The sequence below is a fragment of the Sebastes umbrosus genome, chromosome 17 (assembly GCF_015220745.1).
Source record: "Sebastes umbrosus isolate fSebUmb1 chromosome 17, fSebUmb1.pri, whole genome shotgun sequence".
Taxonomy (NCBI): Eukaryota; Metazoa; Chordata; class Actinopteri; order Perciformes; family Sebastidae; genus Sebastes; species Sebastes umbrosus.
Genome location: NC_051285.1, coordinates 593,063 through 616,523, shown reverse-complemented (window position 1 = coordinate 616,523; position 23,461 = coordinate 593,063). Strand labels below are relative to the sequence as shown.

General features: G+C 38.1%; 2 protein-coding genes across 2 annotated transcripts in view; one reads left to right on the top strand and one right to left on the bottom strand.

The window, feature by feature from the left end:
• Nucleotides 1-23,461, top strand: part of taf9 (TAF9 RNA polymerase II, TATA box binding protein (TBP)-associated factor) — a 33,607-nt gene that overhangs the window by 9,478 nt on the left and 668 nt on the right. The window contains exons 2-7 of the mRNA XM_037749586.1: nt 15,154-15,258; nt 18,867-18,948; nt 20,507-20,643; nt 21,497-21,631; nt 21,711-21,792; nt 23,102-23,203. Of these exons, the coding sequence (XP_037605514.1) occupies nt 15,223-15,258; nt 18,867-18,948; nt 20,507-20,643; nt 21,497-21,631; nt 21,711-21,792; nt 23,102-23,203 (574 nt within the window). The 5' untranslated portion in view covers nt 15,154-15,222. The remainder of the gene's footprint in view (nt 1-15,153; nt 15,259-18,866; nt 18,949-20,506; nt 20,644-21,496; nt 21,632-21,710; nt 21,793-23,101; nt 23,204-23,461) is intronic.
• On the bottom strand, nt 713-9,537 carry cdx1b (caudal type homeobox 1 b). Its single transcript, XM_037749585.1, has 3 exons — nt 9,048-9,537; nt 1,158-1,306; nt 713-967 (listed from the first exon to the last, which is right to left on the bottom strand). Exons 1-3 carry the CDS (start codon nt 9,535-9,537, stop codon nt 713-715), a joined length of 894 nt encoding a protein of 297 aa, XP_037605513.1.

Below are 23,461 nucleotides of genomic sequence, written 5' to 3'. Positions count from 1 at the left end.
CGAGAGACCATGAGACACACGAGAGACCATGAGACACACGAGAGACCATGAGACACACGAGAGACCATGAGACACACGAGAGACCATGAGACACATGAGAGACCATGAGACACACGAGAGACCATGAGACACACGAGAGACCATGAGACACACGAGAGACCATGAGACACACGAGAGACCATGAGACACACGAGAGACCATGAGACACACGAGAGACCATGAGACACACGAGAGACCATGAGACACACGAGAGACCATGAGACACCGACCAGCAATGAGTTATACCTGGAACAAGTTACTAACAGGAACTTTAATTCTTACAAACAGTCCCTTTAAGTAGCTTTAGAGTTAAAAGAACAAAGATATTTTACACACTGTCTGACAGTTCATCGTATATATATTCTGTATCTGCAGCTCTTCATCGAAGCTAAATTATGAGTTTATTTATGGCTGCATCATCCATCAAATGGAAATATTCAACATATCATTGTGGGATCTCCGCTACCCTGTACAGTCTCTCATTTAGCTGTTAATGTGCAACCGAACATCTGATCACACTGAGGAGCAACGACAGTCTGATGGGAGAAGAAGTTCTGTTGCGAGCGTTGGCTCCAAGATGGCGGACAGAAATGCGGCAGGATGTGATGCGAAAAAGTTCCTGAGTTGGTCTTTAGTCCCGACATCAGCGTCCAATAAAACATCGGTCTCCTCCTCAGTACTCCTCTTTGATGCTCAACGGCAGGGAGGACGGGGACACCAGCCCGTTGCTTCCGCTGCTGCTCGTCACCATGGCGACGCTGCTCCCGCCGTTTCCATGGAGGAGGACGCCGCCTCCCACTCCTCCTCCTCCGCCGCCGTTGCTGCCGTTGGGCGGCGTGGGCGTGGTCGTGGAGGACGCCGGCTGCTGGAGCTTCTTCTTGTTGATCTTGCGCTCCTTGGCCCGGCGGTTCTGGAACCAGATCTTCACCTGGACCAGAAGACAACGTAATGTGAGTACCGACATCCTGCGTTTTAAATTACATTTAATTTAATTTAATTTAATTTAATTAAAAAAATAATCCCATCCAGTCCAACATTGAATCTCAAACCTGTTCTTCATATAAGATCTAATAAAAGTGTGATCAGTATTAGTGTTTACTGTCGGTGTGGTGGCGTACCTGTCTCTCTGACAGGCCCAGCGTCGTGGCGAGCTCCGCCTTCCTCCTGATGGTGATGTATTTACTGTAGTGGAACTCTTTCTCCAGCTCCAGACGCTGGTGGTCGGTGTAAACCACCCGGTACTTATCTTTAGTCCGCGTCTTTCCGTCTGGAAAACACAGAAACAACCAGGTTAACAACTAACATTTAAATCTGAATCTGATTTTTAACCCATTTCTCTTTTAATCTCACACTTTGTTTTCCCATCACGTAACTTCCGTACTTAAGTTACGCAACTTCAGTAGTGATTTTAACCCAAACCGCCATCTTTTCATAAAGCTAACCACGTTGTTTCCTGTGTAAACTTTATTTTGAAAAGACTGTAACGAGAGGAAGTTGACACGTGTTGCTGGACATTCGTAGAAAAACGCACAAAAACGTATGAATAACTTTTTGTAAGATCTCATACGACCTGCTGCTGGTGCCGCCATTTTGGACTGAAAACGCTTATTATATTCATGATATTTTATTGTTTAACGTGGGACATTTCAGTAGAATATGACAATAGAACAGAAATAATGTAGTTCTACTTCAGTACGTCTCTTTGTAGGAGAACCTTTTACTGGCGCCCGGTCGTCTCTTTCAGTCCAAAATGGCGGACGCTCTGCTGCTGGGAGCTGATGATGCAACGGAACAAACTATTTACACGTCATATAACGCACTAACATGGCGGACCAAAGGAAACGATGGGTTGACGGTAAGAAATGTTTTATTTATTCACGTATTGCATCTAAATGTTTTGCTCCTATAATCTGGTTTCAGGTTGTGACCTCGTGGAGAGACGGAGATCAGTTACAACAGTAGTTTATTAACATTAACCCTGATAACAAGTCACGTAAAGCAACCTATCAACGCGTTTAAACATCTTTGTAGCGTCCGTGTTGTTTCCACATTACGACTTAAAGCTCACGAACAAACCCAAGTTCAACAACGACTTCCAAACTCTGGAAATGGGACGATCTGAGGAGCACCTGAACGCATCATTTAGATTAAACTCACTGGTTTATTCATTCTGTCCTTCTGGTTTTGGTTTTGGCTAAATAAAAGACATGAAATCACACCAGCTGTTAAAAGGTGAATGAAGGTAGTATTTTATATGATGTGTTATAAACGGACGTTCCCGGACCGACTGAGTGCTGATCTGTGTTCTCACCACGACTCCTGTATTCAAATAGACGACCTGCCTCTCATGGATTTGCATAAACTGAACGGTATCTGCTCTTATTCCTTTATGGACTCAGTGTTCATGTTCGTCCTGTTAAAGCTGTCAGAGGTCTGATCACTCTGAACCAACGAGACGCACTAATGAACATTCAACTGTATAAACAACACTCACAGTTAAACTCCTGAAAGGTTCCACATATAGGATATCAGGGATGTTTTCATGTGATGATGCTGCCACATTAAAAGGCTTTGTAATATAAGACCCTTAACTAATATAAGGGGAAATAAACGTCAGGAACACAGGTTATAAAGGAGGATAATAAACGCAGCCTGATAATCAGACTGAATGGTTTCATTATCAGTCGGCTGTTTTCTGTTTGGGAGGTGGGGGGGGTTTCCTCTAACCAGACGTAGACGTATTCATCACAGAAGCTCTGGTTAGAAACAGGTAACATTAGTTCAAGAGATGTCAGGTTAGGAGTTGTTGTTGTTATGCCGCTTTGTAATGTCAGATTGTTGAACAAATCAGAGACGGTGGACGTGGACGGTGATTCCCAGGGCGGGGCTCGGTCCACGTAAAAGGCGCCAGGGGTCTGCGGCAATGTCTGCAACCCACTGACCCGTCTTGAAACACGGACCAAGGAGTCTAACGCACGCACGAGTCAGACTGTGCAAGCACCACTGGCCCGTCTCGGCCGCACCGTCGGGGAGGTGGAGCGCGTGCGATAGGACGCGAAAGATGGTGACGAGAGGTTAACGTCACGCTGCCGTAAAGTGGTATCGGTGCCGTTTTGCGAGTACGAGTACATGAGCACAGTATCGGACCCGATACCCCATACAGATATCGGTATCGGTGCATCCCTAGTTATAGTTAAGGTGAGAGAAAGATTATGATTTGTGGAAAATAAACTGTAGTTAAGGTGAAGTTAAATTTAGGGCTGTCAATCTATTACAATAGTTAATCGCAAATGAATCACACATTTTTTATCTGTTCTAAATAAACCTTAAAGGGAGATTAGTCCAGTATTTATCCTCTTATCAACATGGGAGTGGACTAATATGCTGCTTTATGTAAATGTATGAATATATTTATTATACAGGTACTGCATTTAGCATAAAACAATCTGCTCCAATCATAACATGGCAAACTGCAGCCCAACAGGCAACAACAGCTGTCAGTGTGTCAGTGTGCTGACTTGACTATGACTTGCCCCAAACTGCATGTGATTATCATAAAGTGGGCATGTCTGTAAAGGGGAGACTCGTGGGTACCCATAGAACCCATTTACATTCACACATCTGGAGGTCAGAGGTCAAGGGACCCCTTTGGACATGGACATGACAGTTTATCCTCGCCAAAATTTAGTTTGGAGCGTTATTTAACCTCCTTCATGACCAGCTAGTCTGACATGGTTGGTACTGATGGATTCATCAGGTTTATAGTTTACTATGATACCAGTAGTAGTAGTAGTAGTAGTAGTAGTAGTAGTAGTAGTACCATGGTTGGTACTGATGGATTCATCAGGTTTATAGTTTACTATGATACCAGTAGTAGTAGTAGTAGTAGTAGTAGTACCATGGTTGGTACTGATGGATTCATCAGGTTTATAGTTTACTATGATACCAGTAGTAGTAGTAGTAGTAGTAGTAGTAGTACCATGGTTGGTACTGATGGATTCATCAGTTTTTTCTAGTTTCAGATGAATACTCATCAGACTCAGTGTGATGAAAACCTCCTGCAGTATCTGCTGTTCTCCTACGTCAGGAACTTAAACCAAGAATAGCAGATAAAGAACCAAACAACCAGAACTGAAGACAAAACAGAAACAAGAAGAAACTACTCCTCAGACACAAAGTGAAACCTGAAAGAACAGAAACTGTTTCACCATGCGACGTTTCAGAAGCAGCCGGTTGTGTTAAAGAGTGAATTAAAAGCCTTCAGCTGTCGTTAACACGCTCTGATTCTGTATTAACACTAAACACACATGATGAGTCTTTAAACAGACTCACCGTCTGTCCTCAGACCCGTCACCGGGGAGGGGGGAAGTTAAAACTCAAACATGTGAGTTACGGGGGGGGACATCTGTCCGAACTCTTTCTGCTTCATTTATCGTCACGTAAAAACCAACAGTTTGATTCTCCGTCGGCTGATAACGAGCCGAGAGAGACGAGACGCTGATGAAGGAGCGTAAATCACAAAGCTCTTCAGTCTGTCTGAGAGACGTTTACTCTGCTGGGGCTAGCCCCTTAGAAATGTGCTTTTTAATGTGCTCGAAAAGTTGTTAAACTTTGCACACTTAATGCATAAATACATGAATACAAAAATAAATAAATACATTTGAAAAATAATACATATAAATAAATAAGGGAATGAATGCTAAGATTAATAAATAAATTGATAAATAAAAAAATAAATGCAAAAATAAATTAATTTGAAAAATAATAAAATAAATAAAAGGGAAAACTAAACTAAAGAATAAATAAATAAAGGAATTATTGCAAAGATTAGTAAATAAATAAAAAAATAAATGAATTGATAAATAAAGAATAAATTGATGAATAAAAAATAAATTCAAAAATAAATAAATCTGAAAAATAATAAAAAATAAATGCATAAATAAATAAAAGGGAAAACTAAACAAAAGAATAAACAAATGAAGAAATTATTGCAAAAAATAAATTGATCAATAAAAAAAATGAATGCAAAAATAAATTAATTAATAAATTTGAAAAATAACAAAAATAAATACATAAATAAATAAAAGGAAAAAGCAAAAGAATAAATAAATAAGGGAACTGTTGCAAAGATAAGTAAATAAATACATACAAAATAAATTGATAAATAAAAAATAAATTGATGAATAAAAAAATGCAAAAATAAATAAATACATTTGGAAATTCATAAAAATAAATGCATAAATAAATAAAAGGGAAAATGAAACAAAAGAGTAAATAAATAAAGGAATTAATACAAATATAAATAAACAAAGAAGCAAATTAAAACAGAAATATCAATTTAGTCACCTTTTGTTAATTAATTAATGGCTACACTTATTTTTAATATTATTTTTGCTACATTTAATAACACATTTATTTATTTATCGAGTCATTTATTTATAATGTTTTTATTTTGGCAGGTTTCCGCCTCCACAGAGAAGCTTCCTGACAACTTAAAATGGGCTCTCTCCCAGTGTTTCACAGTTTATTAAAGTGATTAAATTAACTAAATTAATCTGACAGCTTTCAGTTCAGATTTCAGTCGTGTTGAAAGTTTTACAGAAATGTTTTTAAATTAAAAGGTAAAAGTGAGTCCAGACTGACGTTCAACACGTTTAGAGACACAGAGCCGGTCTGAAAGGAAAGTGTTCCTTTAAAATGAACCGTATTCACCAATACTGAAGGAAACACATATTCTTTATATTAACGTAAGTGTTGATATATATTTCTGTTGTCTAAATGTTGATGCCAGGAACATTTACCTTCTGGGAAAATAGAAAATAGCTTCATTTTACTGCATGTTTTTGGGCCTAAAACTGTTAAAATTAGTAAGTTAAACCCTTAAAACAAGATCAGAATCAGCCCTTAAATACCCACAAATACTTTTCAACACCACTGAACGTGGTCAAACTGCAGTCATTCATTAGAAAACAATATTATTATTAGGGGAATAAATATAATTATCCGTCATAAATGTTATTTTACTGCTTTCCTTTCCTGTTAATAACCTCACCACGCCTCAACACAACCTCCGTTTCATCACTCTGTTGAATCTGAACACATTCAGGATAATTACACGTTTATAGGAAGTCATAATTGTGACACTCTGACTCGGCGCTAAGTGAAACAAAGTGCCTGGAAAATCAGACCAACATGTCATTTAAGGTTGCGTTAATAGATATATATATATAGAGCTATATATTGTAAATATATTTAACCCTCACATGACCGCCGTAAAAACATCTGATGAGAACGCAGCCGCCGGCTGTAGTAGAAATACACGGAGTTAAAGTATCAGTAGTAAAAGTATTATTAGACGGCGGTGGAAACACAGACGACGGGGAGCTGAAGGAACCTTTCAGCTCCTTGAAAAGTAGTTCCAGGAACTAAAAGTCTCAGGAACTTTATATCCCGCTAGTTTAGTCCAGCGGTTCCAAACCTTTTCTTTTTTATTGATCATTGTTGTAGGTCTATGGTACGACGGTACGACGGAGTATTAGGGCCACATTGAGGGAAAATAATAAATCTGAGATTTAGAGCATAAAGTCGTAATATTATAAAGTAGTGATTTTATGTTATTTTCTTTTTTCTCATAAAGTTATGACTTTATTCTCGTAATATTCTGACTTTATTCTGTAAATCTCAGATGTTTTTTTCCCTCAATGTGGCCCTAATACTCCGTAGCACATTGTCTCTTTGTCCCTCACTGCATTAGACTGATATACTATATACTGAGACTATAAACTGTGTTACCTTCATCACAATGACCAGATGTTTTGCTGCTCCAGACAGATGTTTTTTTGTCTAAAATGTCTCTTTTGATAGTAAAGGTTACTGACCCCTGAGCTAGAGTGAAGATCCTGGTATCATAGTAAAGTAGAGAACCTGATGAATCCATCGGTACCAACCAGGTCAGACTAGCTGGTCATGAAGAGGTTAAATAACGCTCCAAAGGGGTCCCTTGACCTCTGACCTCCAGATCAGTGAATGTAAATGGGTTCTATGGGTACCCACGAGTCTCCCCTTTACAGACATGCCCACTTTATGATAATCACATGCAGTTTGGGGCAAGTCATAGTCAAGTCAGCACACTGACACACTGACAGCTGTTGTTGCCTGTTGGGCTGCAGTTTGCCATGTTATGATTGGAGCATATTGTTTTATGCTAAATGCAGTACCTGTGAGGGTTTCTGATCAATATCTGACATTGATTAGTGTTGTTCATTGATTTATAATAATTAATATATACATACATTTACATAAAGCAGCATATTAGTCCACTCCCATGTTGATAAGAGGATTAAATACTGGTCTAATCTCCTTTAAGGTTCATTTAGAACAGATAAAACATATGTGATTAAATATTATAATGAATGATGAGGTGAAGAGACTTCAAAGTGAGTTCTGTGTTGTAAACCGTCGTCTTCTCCGCCCAGAGACCAGCGGAGGACAAAGACCAGCTCAGGGGGGGGACATTAGCATCACAACGTCCTCACGGCGTCTCTGAACCGGCTTCACACGTCTGATCCACGGCGGGAACGTCTCAGCCTCCATCAGAGCACAAACTCATCGGCTCATTTTACTCTTTATATTATTGATTATTAATCAGAAGATATTAATGATCCATTAAGATCTAACTGCTGGTTTTATTCAGAAGTTTACCTCTAAGAGCTTTACATTATTTAACATAATTAAAAACAGTTAAACTGGGAAAGGAAAGTCTTTAAATATTCAGAAAAATACAATAAAATAAAATAAAGCATCAGTGAAAGAGGAAATACTGAAAACTATATTTAATAGATTTTATTAATAAATTATTATAATCATCATTATTATTATTATGTTGTTGTTGTTGTATATACCCTTTAAAGAAGCTAGATGCTTATTTTTTGGGGATGTTTTTTTCCCCTTTAAATATCAGATTAATAAAACTGATCATCATAAATTAAACATTATTTTCTCGGAGCGTTTTTTCAGCTCTTTCATATCGCCTAAAAAACATCTGAAATTCACCTGAAGCTGATTTATAGCGATATTAATATAAACACTAATGAATTCATATAAAAGTGAAGCGTGTTGTTGACTTGCTGCTGTTATAAATACCGATATCACAGCGTCTCATATTAAAATATGAGTCTGTTTGTTTGACTGGAGAAGAAAAGCTTTAAAATATGATGCAGAAATATGTCAAAATATATTCTAGATTAAAGTGGAGAAGATAAATGATCCAATGAGGACACATAACTATTATTATTAAAAATAGAGGAATATTAGTGGGATTTTTAAATATCAAACATGTTAATCTCTCTGTGGAAATATTGTACATATTATAAATATTATACATAAGATAAATATTATAAATATTATACATATTATAGGGATGTCAGATATTTACAAACAAAACGAGGTTATATAAATATTATAAATAATTTGTTTTCGTTGCTGATGTTCAATTAATACAACTCATTCTCATATATAATATTCATTTAGTCACAACCCTCTCCTGTATATATATAAAATCTATTCTCTAATATTCATCTTATATATATATTATATATAATTTATTCTTTATATTACTCTTATACAACATTTTTGTACAATATTTAATCAGTATGCATCTTATATTTAACTCTTATTCATCAGAATATAACACATATCAATCCTCTGCACCTTAACTGTAATCTGTATATATGTATATATGTATATATGTGTATTTATATACACCACATTGTGTATTTTGTCTTAATCAGTACTCTGGTTAGATGCAAAACCGCATTTCGTTGACAATAAAGTTGAATATAATCTAATATTGTGCATCTTCTGCAGGATCTACAGGCGGTAAAGTACTTATTAAATATGTATAATAATAATAATAATAATAATAATAAAGAGTAGGTGGTAAAGTACTTATTAAATATGTATAATAAAGTGCAGTAGTATTAGTAGTATTTGTGGTGAGCAGGTCTTACTGGGGTTGTTGCTGGTCTGTGCAGAGCCTCGTCGGATCCAGTCGTACGGGTTCCTCCTCTGCGTCCCGCCGGGTGACAGCTGCCCGGTGGAGGAGTTCAGCAGCCCCGACTGACTGAACTCCGGGGGGCTGAAGCCCAGACCGGGCCCCACAGAGCCGGTGCCGACAGAGGGAGGCCCTCCGGCCGCGGCCGCAGCGGCTGCAGCAGCGTAGTGGTGCGAGGACCACTCATCCCGGGCCGGTGGAGGTGGAGGCGGGTAGGCCGAGCTCCAGCCGGCCGGTACCGGTACCGGTCCGGCCTGCTGGGCCGACAGCGGGTCGGTGTTGAGGCCGTGGTGGTGGTGATGGTGGTGGTAACCAGAGAAGTCCGAGTACTGCGGCGGAGCCACGAAGCTCTGCGGGTTCAGGCTCAGCCCGGCGTGGCGGGTCACCGGGTTCTGGTGCGGGTACATGGCCGGGTCCTTGTCCAGCTGCAGGTAACTCACGTACATCTTTCCAGGTGAGGGGACTCCCTCAGCATAGTGTGGATCCAGCCTGACCCTGTCCCCTGTCCCCTGTCCCCTGTCCCCTGTCCCCGCTCCTCTCACCTGCTCCACAGGTAAACTGGGTTCTCTCCACCTGTCCTCCTGTCCACACCTCTACCTGCCTACACCTGTCCACCTGTCCTCTCTTTACCTGTCTACACCTGTCCACCTGTCCTCTCTCTGTCCTCTCTCTACCTGTCCACACCTCCACCTGTCCTCTCTGTCCTCACTTCTACCTGTCTGTCTACCTGTCCACATTTCCACCTGTCCTCTACCTGTCCTCACCTCTACCTGTCCTCACCTGTCCACCTGTTCTCTCTCTCTGGTCGCTCTTCTCTCCATCAGCTGCCCATTATAAATGACTGAGTCACATGACCTCTTTTATTGCTCTTATCTCCCTCCCTCTCTCTACCTCTCTCTCTCTCTCTCTCTCTCTCTTTCTCTCTCTCTCTCTCTCTTTCTCTCTCTTTCTCTTTCTCTCTTTTCCTCACCTCCTCTTCTTCCTCCTCTCTCTCTCTCCTCTTCATCCTCCTGATCCTCACACTCACCTCAACACCTGTCACCACCTTGATTTTATCCTCTGAATTTATCCCACGTTTAAAAAAGAAAAGTAGAGTCCACCGACCCTGACCTGCCCTCCTCCTCTTCCTCCTCCTCCTCCTCCTCCTCCTCCTCCTCCTCCTCCTCCTCTTCCTCCTCCTCCTCCTCCTCCTCCTCTTCCTCCTCCTCCTCCTCCCTATCTGTCTATATTTGCATCACAGTCCGTTGCTGCATTTCAAAGGATACGAGACAAACTGACAAATGACGGTAAAAAGGACAAATAGAGATGGAGGGTCATTCATCCTCAGGTACTCTGTTCACTACCTGCTCAGGTACTCTGATCACTACCTGCTCAGGTACTCTGTTCACTACCTGCTCAAGTACTCTGATCACTACCTGCTCAGGTACTCTGATCACTACCTGCTCAGGTACTCTGTTCACTACCTACTCAGGTACTCTGATCACTACCTGCTCAGGTACTCTGTTCACTACCTGCTCAGGTACTCTGTTCACTACCTGCTCAGGTACTCTGTTCACTACTTAGTTGTAGGATTTGAGTGGGCTCAGCCTGAATGTATCTTGTTAAAGTACACACTGTAACTTACAGTACGTGTACAGTTACACATCCTGTACTGTGTTCTCATGTATAAGATATATATATGACATGATGTGAGTCAACAGTTTTATCTGGATGAAGTCTTCTGGGAACGTCGATCGGTGTCGGTCGGTGTGAAGCTGCAGCGGCTCCTCTTCTGAGGGTTTGTTCAGCGGACGATAAGACTCCACTCAGAGCAGCTTTATGACTTCTGAGAAGATTTCTTATCGGCTCACAGACGAATCAAATACTCAAATACTCAAATACTCAAATACTCAAATACTCAAATACTGGTCCTTCAACAGAGGAGGAAACTCTTCAATAACATTCAGAATGTTTGACCTTTGACCTCGTTCAGTGTGTTGGTGCTGTGATATTGACACTGATCGTGAGCAGTGATGGAAAGTAACTAAGTACATTTACTCAATTACTCTACTTAAGTACAATTCTGAGGTTCTTGTACTTTACTTGAGTATTTCCATGTTTTGCTACTTTCTACTTCTACTCCACTACATCTCAGAGGTACATATAGTACTTTATACTCCACTACATCTCAGAGGTACATATAGTACTTTATACTCCACTACATTTATCTGACAGCTTTAGTTACTTTACAGATTATTAATATAAAATATGATCAACTAATAAATGATGATGTACTATTATAGATAAAACTAGCAGCAGTATATAATAATAAATGATGTTTTATAGATTGAACTACCAGCAGTATATAATATATAGTATTTTATATATATATATATAATTATATATTTTATATAATAACTATTATGTAATATTTTATTATATAAATAATTATTATTATTTATCATATATAATAATAATAATTTATTATATAAATACACACACATTATATATATACACATATATACATATAAATATATATACATATATTTATATGTAAAAATCTATTTATTTATTTTCCTCTTCTTCCATCTTTTACCCTGACATAAAAATATGTTATTCTGCTGCATAATGAGTGCTTTTACATTTGGTACTTTAAGTATATTATGATATATATTCTTTACTTTTACTTAAGTAAAGTTTCTAATGCAAGACCTTTAGTTGTATTTTTAAACTACTTTAATAATAATATATATATATGTATATATATATATATACATATATATATATATATATACATATATATGACATAAAAATATGTTAATCTGCTGCATGATGAGTACTTTTACTTTTGGTACTTAAAGTATATTTTGATGCTGATAGTAAAACTTTAATTAGATTCAAGGCTTTCTGTTCATTTGTATCGATCTAGTAAATATTAGATTTTGATGAAACTGGATGTTGTATAAAAAACCTCTTCAGTGTGCAGAATGAGTACTTTTACTTTTAGTACTTAAAGTATACTTTGATGCTGATACTTTTGTACTTTTACTGAAGTCAAATTTTAAATGCAGGACTTTTAGTTGTAACAGAGTATTTGTTTGGGGGAAAGTACAATAAAAGGATTAGTATTATGTGAGACAGTAAACTGAGTTCAGTATGTGTCCCTGTAGCGCCGCCTGCAGGCTTCCTGTTGTTGGTTCCTCTGTCGCTCAATTACTTCAAATTATTAATACTAAAATGTAAAACTACATTATAAAGTAAAATAAAATGGAAATACTTAAGTAAAGTACAAAATCCTTAAAATGTTACTTAGACTGAATGTACATAGTTACTTTTCCACCGCTGAATAATACTGCACTCTGGAGCAGGTAATTCTGCACAAAGTACCTTTACTCTTTATGATTTAAGTACATCTCGCTGATGATACTTTGATTTTGAATGCAGGACTTTTACTTGTAACAGAGTATTTCTACATCAGAGTACTTCTTCTACCAGTGTTTGTTTGTGCTCTCTTTCCTTTTTAAAATGCACATTTTATTTTAGTATAAAATAATAATAATAATAATAATAATAATAATAATAATAATAATAATACATTTTAGAATAAAATAAATAAATAAAATATTGTATTTGTTTATTGTAGAAATCATCAACACTTACAACAAGACAAACATTCTGGCATCATAATAGTATAGTATTGGTAGTATTTGTAGTATTTGTAGTATTGGTTGTATTTGTAGTATTGGTAGTATTGGTAGTATCTGTAGTATTGGTAGTATCTGTAGTATCTGTAGTATTTGTAGTATTGGTAGTATCTGTAGTATCTGTAGTATTTGTAGTATTGGTTGTATTTGTAGTATTGGTAGTATCTGTAGTATCTGTAGTATTTGTAGTATTGGTTGTATTTGTAGTATTGTAGTATTGGTAGTATTTGTAGTATCTGTAGTATCTGTAGTATTGGTAGTATCTGTAGTATTGGTAGTATCTGTAGTATTGGTAGTATCTGTAGTATCTGTAGTATTTGTAGTATTGGTTGTATTTGTAGTATTGTAGTATTGGTAGTATTTGTAGTATCTGTAGTATCTGTAGTATTGGTAGTATCTGTAGTATTGGTAGTATCTGTAGTATCTGTAGTATTTGTAGTATTGGTTGTATTTGTAGTATTGTAGTATTGGTAGTATTTGTAGTATCTGTAGTATTGGTAGTATCTGTAGTATTGGTAGTATCTGTAGTATTGGTAGTATTTGTAGTATTGGTAGTATCTGTAGTATTGGTAGTATCTGTAGTATTGGTTGTATTTGTAGTATTTGTAGTATTGGTAGTATCTGTAGTATTGGTTGTATTTGTAGTATTTGTAGTATTGGTAGTATCTGTAGTATCTGTAGTATTGGTAGTATCTGTAGTATTGGTAGTATCTGTAGTATTGGTAGTATTTGTAGTATTGGTAGTATCTGTAGTATTGGTAGTATCTGTAGTATTGGTTGTATTTGTAGTATTTGTAGTATTGGTAGTATCTGTAGTATTGGTTGTATTTGTAGTATTGGTAGTATCTGTAGTATCTGTAGTATTGGTAGTGTCTGTAGTATTGGTAGTATCTGTAGTATTGGTAGTATCTGTAGTATTGGTAGTATTTGTAGTATTGGTAGTATCTGTAGTATTGGTTGTATTTGTAGTATTGGTAGTATCTGTAGTATCTGTAGTATTGGTAGTATTGGTAGTATTGGTAATATCTGTAGTATTGTAGTATTGGTAGTATTGGTAGTATCTGTAGTATTGGTAGTATCTGTAGTATTGGTAGTATTTGTAGTATTGGTTGTATTTGTAGTATTTGTAGTATTGGTAGTATCTGTAGTATTGGTTGTATTTGTAGTATTTGTAGTATTGGTAGTATCTGTAGTATCTGTAGTATTGGTAGTATCTGTAGTATTGGTAGTATCTGTAGTATTGGTTGTATTTGTAGTATTTGTAGTATTGGTAGTATCTGTAGTATTGGTTGTATTTGTAGTATTGGTAGTATCTGTAGTATCTGTAGTATTGGTAGTATCTGTAGTATTGGTAGTATCTGTAGTATTGGTAGTATCTGTAGTATTGGTTGTATTTGTAGTATTGGTAGTATCTGTAGTATTGGTTGTATTTGTAGTATTTGTAGTATTGGTAGTATCTGTAGTATCTGTAGTATTGGTAGTATCTGTAGTATTGGTAGTATCTGTAGTATTGGTAGTATTTGTAGTATTGGTAGTATCTGTAGTATTGGTAGTATCTGTAGTATTGGTTGTATTTGTAGTATTTGTAGTATTGGTAGTATCTGTAGTATTGGTTGTATTTGTAGTATTGGTAGTATCTGTAGTATCTGTAGTATTGGTAGTATCTGTAGTATTGGTAGTATCTGTAGTATTGGTAGTATCTGTAGTATTGGTTGTATTTGTAGTATCTGTAGTATCTGTAGTATTGGTAGTATTGGTAGTATCTGTAGTATTGTAGTATTGGTAGTATCTGTAGTATTGGTAGTATTGGTAGTATCTGTAGTATTGGTAGTATCTGTAGTATCTGTAGTATTGGTAGTATTGGTAGTATTGGTAGTATCTGTAGTATTGGTAGTATTGGTAGTATCTGTAGTATTGGTAGTATTGGTAGTATCTGTAGTATCTGTAGTATTGGTAGTATTGGTAGTATCTGTAGTATTGGTAGTATTGGTAGTATCTGTAGTATTGTAGTATTGGTAGTATCTGTAGTATTGTAGTATTGGTAGTATTGGTAGTATCTGTAGTATTGGTAGTATTGGTAGTATCTGTAGTATTGGTAGTATTGGTAGTATCTGTAGTATTGGTAGTATTGGTAGTATCTGTAGTATTGGTAGTATTGGTAGTATCTGTAGTATTGTAGTATTGGTAGTATCTGTAGTATTGTAGTATTGGTAGTATTGGTAGTATCTGTAGTATTGGTAGTATTGGTAGTATCTGTAGTATTGGTAGTATTGGTAGTATCTGTAGTATTGGTAGTATTGGTAGTATCTGTAGTATTGGTAGTACTGGTAGTATCTGTATTGTGGATGATGTGATGCCGGAAGTGACGTCTCTCTACAGAGCTCTGGTGCTCAGTGAAACCACAGAAGAAGAAGAAGAAGAACCGGAAGTCGCTGTGGGAGCTTGAAGATGTCTGCTCCTAAAAGCATCCCTAAAGACGCTCAGGTAGTGTTCCTTTATCCTCATTAACCCCTCCTCTAACTCTCTATTCATCCTCCAGCTGCTGTCCGACTCAGCGCTGCTCCCAGTTCACCTCAAACAACCAGTTAAACCAGTTCATCTGAACCCGCTAACGGGAGCTAGCCGGTCGGCTAACGAGGTGCTGGATTACCATTCACTACCGCTAGCATGTAGCCTAGCATGTTAGCCTAGCATGTTAGCCTAGCATGTTAGCCTAGCATGTAGCCTAGCATGTAGCCTAGCATGTAGCCTAGCATGTAGCTGTGGAGGAGAGCGGTCGGGGTAACCAGAGGCGGGTTTCTCTGCGGGTTTCTCTGCGGGTTTTCCACCCCGTCGCTTCACGTTAGTCTCCGGTGGAGGATACTATCATTAGCGGTCAGGTGAGCCTCTTTATGGGGATGTTTGAACACCGGAACACCGATAAGAGACTCACAGGCTGAGCAGGTGATGCAGTGGAACTGGTCACCCAGTTAAAAACAAACCACAGACAGCATTTACAGTTCACCTGTTTACTCACCTGGTTACTCACCTGGTTACTCACCTGGTTACTCACCTGGTTACTCACCTGGTTACTCACCTGTTCATTCACCTGTTTACAGCGAGGTAATGTGAAATATGATGAAACTGAATACTGCACCACTGATCAGACACACACTGATTATTATTATTATTATACAGACACATTTAATGCTCAGTATTTCTCACTGTAGACCAGGGGTGGAATAGAACTTCATACATTTACTCAAGTGCTGTACTTAAATACAAGTTTTGAGGTATTTGTACTTGTAGGTAACTATAGTACTTTATACTCTACTACATCTCAGAGGTAACTATAGTACTTTATACTCTACTACATCTCAGAGGTAACTATAGTACTTTATACTACTTTTAAAATGCAACATAGGCATTAATTTCCTACTAAAACGTCTTACATACTTCTACTTCAATGAGGTTTTGAATGCAGGACTTTTACTTGTAGTGTAGTATTTTCACAGTGTGGTAATAGTACTTTTACTTCCTGTGTCAGTTTCTTGACAATATTTTTGGATAAATGCCAGAAATTAATAATTGAATGTCAAAATTCTTGCTTATTAATTTTCAAATCAAGATGTTTATTCTTCTATGTGAAGAGTTACGTCGTTGCACTGAACATAAATTGTATTACTTTACATGTGAGTTTGGATACATATATATCATCAGTATTAGAAAACCCTTCCTATGAACATTATTCTGCTGTAAAGTTTACCCGGTGTGCTGTCATTATGTCGTCTGATGAATGTTAACGGTGTGCTGTCATTATGTCGTCTGATGAATGTTAACGGTGTGCTGTCATTATGTCGTCTGATGAATGTTAACGGTGTGCTGTCATTATGTCGTCTGATGGATGTTAACGGTGTGCTGTCATTATGTCGTCTGATGAATGTTAACGGTGTGCTGTCATTATGTCGTCTGATGGATGTTAACGGTGTGCTGTCATTATGTCGTCTGATGAATGTTAACGGTGTGCTGTCATCACGTCGTCTGATGGATGTTAACGGTGTGCTGTCATTACGTCGTCTGATGGATGTTAACGGTGTGCTGTCATTATGTCGTCTGATGGATGTTAACGGTGTGCTGTCATTATGTCGTCTGATGGATGTTAACGGTGTGCTGTCATCACGTCGTCTGATGGATGTTAACGGTGTGCTGTCATTATGTCGTCTGATGAATGTTAACGGTGTGCTGTCATCACGTCGTCTGATGGATGTTAACGGTGTGCTGTCATTATGTCGTCTGATGAATGTTAACGGTGTGCTGTCATTATGTCGTCTGATGGATGTTAACGGTGTGCTGTCATTATGTCGTCTGATGGATGTTAACGGTGTGCTGTCATTATGTCGTCTGATGGATGTTAACGGTGTGCTGTCATTATGTCGTCTGATGGATGTTAACGGTGTGCTGTCATTATGTCGTCTCATGGATGTTAACGGTGTGCTGTCATCACGTCGTCTGATGGATGTTAACGGTGTGCTGTCATTATGTCGTCTGATGAATGTTAACGGTGTGCTGTCATCACGTCGTCTGATGGATGTTAACAGTGTACTGTCATTATGTCGTCTGATGGATGTTAACGGTGTGCTGTCATTATGTCGTCTGATGGATGTTAACGGTGTGCTGTCATTATGTCGTCTGATGGATGTTAACGGTGTGCTGTCATTATGTCGTCTGATGGATGTTAACGGTGTGCTGTCATTATGTCGTCTCATGGATGTTAACGGTGTGCTGTCATCACGTCGTCTGATGAATGTTAACGGTGTGCTGTCATTATGTCGTCTGATGAATGTTAACGGTGTGCTGTCATTATGTCGTCTGATGGATGTTAACGGTGTGCTGTCATTATGTCGTCTGATGGATGTTAACGGTGTGCTGTCATTATGTCGTCTGATGGATGTTAACGGTGTGCTGTCATTATGTCGTCTGATGGATGTTAACGGTGTGCTGTCATTATGTCGTCTCATGGATGTTAACGGTGTGCTGTCATCACGTCGTCTGATGGATGTTAACGGTGTGCTGTCATCACGTCGTCTGATGGATGTTAACAGTGTACTGTCATTATGTCGTCTGATGGATGTTAACGGTGTGCTGTCATTATGTCGTCTGATGGATGTTAACGGTGTGCTGTCATTATGTCGTCTGATGGATGTTAACAGTGTACTGTCATTATGTCGTCTGATGGATGTTAACGGTGTGCTGTCATTATGTCGTCTGATGGATGTTAACGGTGTGCTGTCATTATGTCGTCTGATGGATGTTAACGGTGTGCTGTCATTATGTCGTCTGATGGATGTTAACGGTGTGCTGTCATTATGTCGTCTCATGGATGTTAACGGTGTGCTGTCATCACGTCGTCTGATGGATGTTAACGGTGTGCTGTCATTATGTCGTCTGATGGATGTTAACGGTGTGCTGTCATTATGTCGTCTGATGGATGTTAACGGTGTGCTGTCATTATGTCGTCTGATGGATGTTAACGGTGTGCTGTCATTATGTCGTCTCATGGATGTTAACGGTGTGCTGTCATTATGTCGTCTGATGGATGTTAACGGTGTGCTGTCATTATGTCGTCTGATGGATGTTAACGGTGTGCTGTCATTATGTCGTCTGATGGATGTTAACGGTGTGCTGTCATTATGTCGTCTCATGGATGTTAACGGTGTGCTGTCATTATGTCGTCTGATGGATGTTAACGGTGTGCTGTCATTATGTCGTCTGATGAATGTTAACGGTGTGCTGTCATTATGTCGTCTGATGGATGTTAACGGTGTGCTGTCATTATATCGTCTGATGGATGTTAACGGTGTGCTGTCATTATGTCGTCTGATGGATGTTAACGGTGTGCTGTCATTATGTCGTCTGATGGATGTTAACGGTGTGCTGTCATTACGTCGTCTGATGGATGTTAACGGTGTGCTGTCATCACGTCGTCTGATGAATGTTAACGGTGTGCTGTCATCACATCACGTCATAACGGTGTGCTGTCATTATGTCGTCTGATGGATGTTAACGGTGTGCTGTCATTATGTCGTCTGATGGATGTTAACGGTGTGTTGCAGGTGATGATCCAGATCCTGAAGGACATGGGGATCACCGAGTACGAGCCTCGAGTCATCAACCAGATGTTGGAGTTCACCTACAGTGAGTTAAAACATCTGTTTCTATACGTGGAGAGCTGATGAGCTGCCTGTAACCAACACAAAGGTTCCCTTTAGACCTTTAGTAGCACCATAGGGCTTTATTTAGAGGAAGAAGAAGACTGAAAGCTAGTAAACATGGATGTAAACAATGAAGGATTAATAAATCAGCTTTGCAAATGTTTTATGTGAAAGGAAACAGGTTTGACAGAACCTGCCAAAATAAATAAATAAATAACTCGATAAATAAATGAATATGTCATTAAATGCAGCCAAATAATATAAAAAATAAATCTAGGCATTAATTGATAAAATGCTAAATAAATGGATATTTCTGTTTTAATTAGCTTCTTTATTTATTTAACTTCGTATTAATTCCCTTATTTATTTACTCTTCTGTTAAATGTTCCCTCTTATTTATTTATGTATAGCTAGCATATAGTCATGCACTCTGGCCCCATGATGACACATGTTGAGTGACAGCTCACTCATTTGCATAATGAGGCAGAAATGTGTAAAGAAAAGAATACAAATAAATAAGTTTGGGTAAATAAATAAGGGTGAAATGCAAAGGGAAAATCGTTCAGGAATAAAAAGCTAAATAAATGCAGAAATACGTGAATAAATACATTTAAAGATAAATATAAAATAAATAAGAAAATAAGTGCAAAAATAAATTGATAAATAAAAAATAAATTGAAAAATAATACATAAATAAATAAAAAGGAAAACTAAACTAAAGAATAAATAAATATGGGAATTATTGCAAAGATAAGTAAAGGAATAAATTGATGATTAAAAAATAAATGCAAAAATAAATAAATACATTTGAAAATTCATTAAATAAAATGCATACATAAATAAAAGGGGAAAATTAAACAAGAGTAAATAAATAAGGGAATTAATACAAAGATGGATAAATAAAGAAGATGATTAAAACAGAAATATCAATTAATGTCACATTTGATCAATTAATTAATGGCTACATTTATTTGTAATATTATTTTTGATACATTTAATGACAAGTTTATTTATTTATCGATTCATTTATTTATTAATTTATTTTTTATTTTGTCAGGTTCCGTCCTCCATAAAACTCCAGCAAATTGGAACCAATGACACAGAGGCACTTTTATTGAACGTAGGCAAAAGAAGCTCATTGTCGTACAAATTTTGTGTTTCTCTTGTTGTTTATTTATTATTATTGTTATTATTATTATTATTATTATTATTATTAAGGCTATCAATCAATTAATATATTTAATCGTGATTAATCACACTTTTTTTATCTGATCTAAATGAACCTTAAAGGGAGATTAGTCCAGTATTTAATATTCTTATCAACATGGGAGTGGACAAATATGCTGCTTTATGTAAATGTATGTATATATTTATTATTGTAAATCAACGAACACAAAACAATGACAGATATTGATCCAGAAACCCTCACAGGTACTGCATTTAGCATAAAACAATATGCTCACATCATAACATGGCAAACTGCAGAGCATGAAGCTGGTCAGTAGATCAATCAATAAAACAGCTGCTGTGTCTGTTCTCAGGATACGTGACGACCATCATCGAGGACGCCAAAATCTACGCCACGCACGCCAAGAAGTCCAGCGTGGACGCCGACGACATCAAACTGGCGATCCAGTGCCGCATGGACCAGTCGTTCACCTCGCCGCCACCACGAGACGTAAGCTTCCACCGCCGCCGTGTTCACGGTGTTCCTCCTCTGAGCTGCTGATCACAGTTAATGTTGATGACGTCCGCCGGCTCGCCGCTCTTCTATCTGCTACACTCTACGTCTCGTTGTGCTGAGGCAGCTTATCGGTTAATTACTCTGAATGATTGAACAGATTAAGGATATATTAACCGATAACACAGAAGACGAGGGACGTGTGGTGTAGCTGTCAGAAGACGGTGTGTAGATGTACTGTAGTGTTCGGTTACACCACTAGATGGAGCCTCTTAAGCTTTTAATGAGATCGAGTTACAAATCAGCTGAATGTTCTTAAAGTCCTCCAGTTTATTTTGGCATTTCTATGATATTCAGTCTGATATCCTGTTTCCTGATGATGTTGAGCAGCTGACCTGTTCACCAACATTTCTTTGAGAAATAACTTCATTATTGTGTTAAAAAAAGAAGGTTGCTAAAACGAGAATATGAAGTCTGACTATAGGAGAAGCTGCAGGTCAGAGGTCAAAGGTCATCCTGTGCAGCTTCACTCATGCTTCTATGCATCTGAGCAGCAAACCGATAAATCCAAACTGTGTAACTGTAGTTGACCAGCAGCTGATAGCAGCTACATCTGGAGTGTTTTCAGTGGCGTGGTGTGTTTATTCTTTATGAATCACGTTTCATTTGGAAAAAGAATAATGTTATTTGTCCTTTCAAAAGTCACAAAATGTTTATGAAGACTTTATTATAAATGTCATAACAACTGAACTTTGTTCTAAACGTTGGTGCTGCTCTTCTGAAAGGATTCCTGTGGACAGTCGGTGTTGTGTATTTGATTTTGTCCCCTCCTGCTCTGCTCCGTGTCCAGTTCCTGTTGGAGGTGGCGAGGCAGAAGAACCAGACTCCTCTCCCGCTGATCAAACCGTACACCGGACCCCGACTTCCTCCAGACCGCTACTGTCTGACGGCGCCCAACTACCGACTCAAGACCGTACAGAAGAAGGTAAAGACTTCTCTTCTGTTCTGGTATTCTACTTTACCGGTTAGATCCCAGTACTCATCTGTTGTTTGTTTCCTTCCAGGTGTCGTCGTCTGCCGGCAGGATATCGGTGCCTCGCCTCAGCGTAGGCGCCGTCTCCAGCAGACCGAGCACGCCGACCCTCGGTGAGTCTCTACTCTGTACTCTGCTGTAAACCAGAGTCTCTGTAACGCAGCGGTGAGGCTGTAGGGGGCGAACTGGAGCTTCTGTTTACAAAGGCATAAAGGCCAGTGTGTTGTTGTCACAGGGAATTCTGGGTAATGTAGGCACTCTAAGTGAAAGAGTGGAAGCTCATGAGTCGTGGTGACGGAGAGAATATCAGTGTAGTATGTTTTTATTTTACGCAGAGGATCGCTGAGAGACATCAGGTGAAGGCAGGACACTGGAGGTGTTTATATCATGTTTAAATTATTAAATTAACATGTTTTTGACTGTAAAGTTTATATCTAGTTGGTAAGGAACAGATTTCTTTTAATAGTTTTTCTGCTGTTCATCAAAAAAGAGTTTAAAAAAAGTCACAGTATAGTATGTCGAAAAAAGTAAAAAAAATAAAAAAGTCATAGTAAATCGAAAAAATTATATATTTTTTTGAATGCAACAGGCTCAACGCAGTCGTCAAAAAGGAATTCTGGGAAATGTAGGCACTCTAACTGGAAGAGAAGGTCACCTGCTACTTCATAACCCAACTATATTTAAACGTTTAAGAGATGAATTTGTAATTTCTTTTAGATCCGGCTCTAAGTCATTCATTAAAATACCCACATTATTAATCTCTTATCAGAAACAATCAATTAATCCTTTTAATAAATTAACTAACTTTAACTAATTCATTAATTTGTTGATCGACAGAAAATTAATCAAATAATCCTTAATTTTTCAAGCAGAATCTAGCTAAACATGATCTGATTATCTGATGATCTGAGTTCAGCCTCTCAGTTTTGGGGATTTCCTTATTTTCTTCTTCTTATTATAATATTAAATTGAACATCTTTACGTTTTAAACCAGATGTTTGAAGACATCGTCTTCGGCTTTAGGAAACTGCAGCGTCCATTTTTCATAACTTTCATCAGATTGTTCAGGCTTTACTCCGTGATTTAAAAAGAGTCTGTCGTTGTACAAGAGTCTTCTCAGCTGCTGGATCAGCTAACGTGTTGATTTTAAATTTAATTTGTGCTTGATTTTATTTGAATGTGACGACTTTGAACGCTGGATGAGGTTTATACTTTCACCTGAAACTCAGCCTGAAAGCGTCAGCAGTGGGATCCATTAATTACATGTTCTGTGAATCAAATGTGACGGTTCTGCTCAGTGGAGGTGATTTGTCCAGCGCCGTCGTCCCAGCGGTCCCAGTGGTCCCAGTGGTCCCAGTAGTCCCAGTGGTCCCAGTGGTACTGTACTGGTCCAGTGTGTTCTGACCAGTGTTTTCTCCACAGGAACTCCGTCTGTCACTAAAGTGGGAACTCCAGTGTCTCTGACGGGTCAGAGGTTCACCGTGCAGATCCCACCGCCCTCTCAGACGGCCACCACCAAAACCAGTAAGAGACTGTTTCCTCCCAGTGACTCGTTTAACATGTGCTAGTCAGAGGTCAGAGGTCAACCACTGACACCAGTATGTTTAAATCAAAGGGCTGAAGTTCAGAGGAAAGCTGTTTAATTCATCTTTATTTAACCAGGAAGTCAACATTTAACATTTCATTATCAGCGTTTTGGACAAAATAGTTTGCAGATAAAATATTGTAAACTAAATAAAAACATAAAACACAAAATGTCACAGAATCAGAGTTAAACAAAAT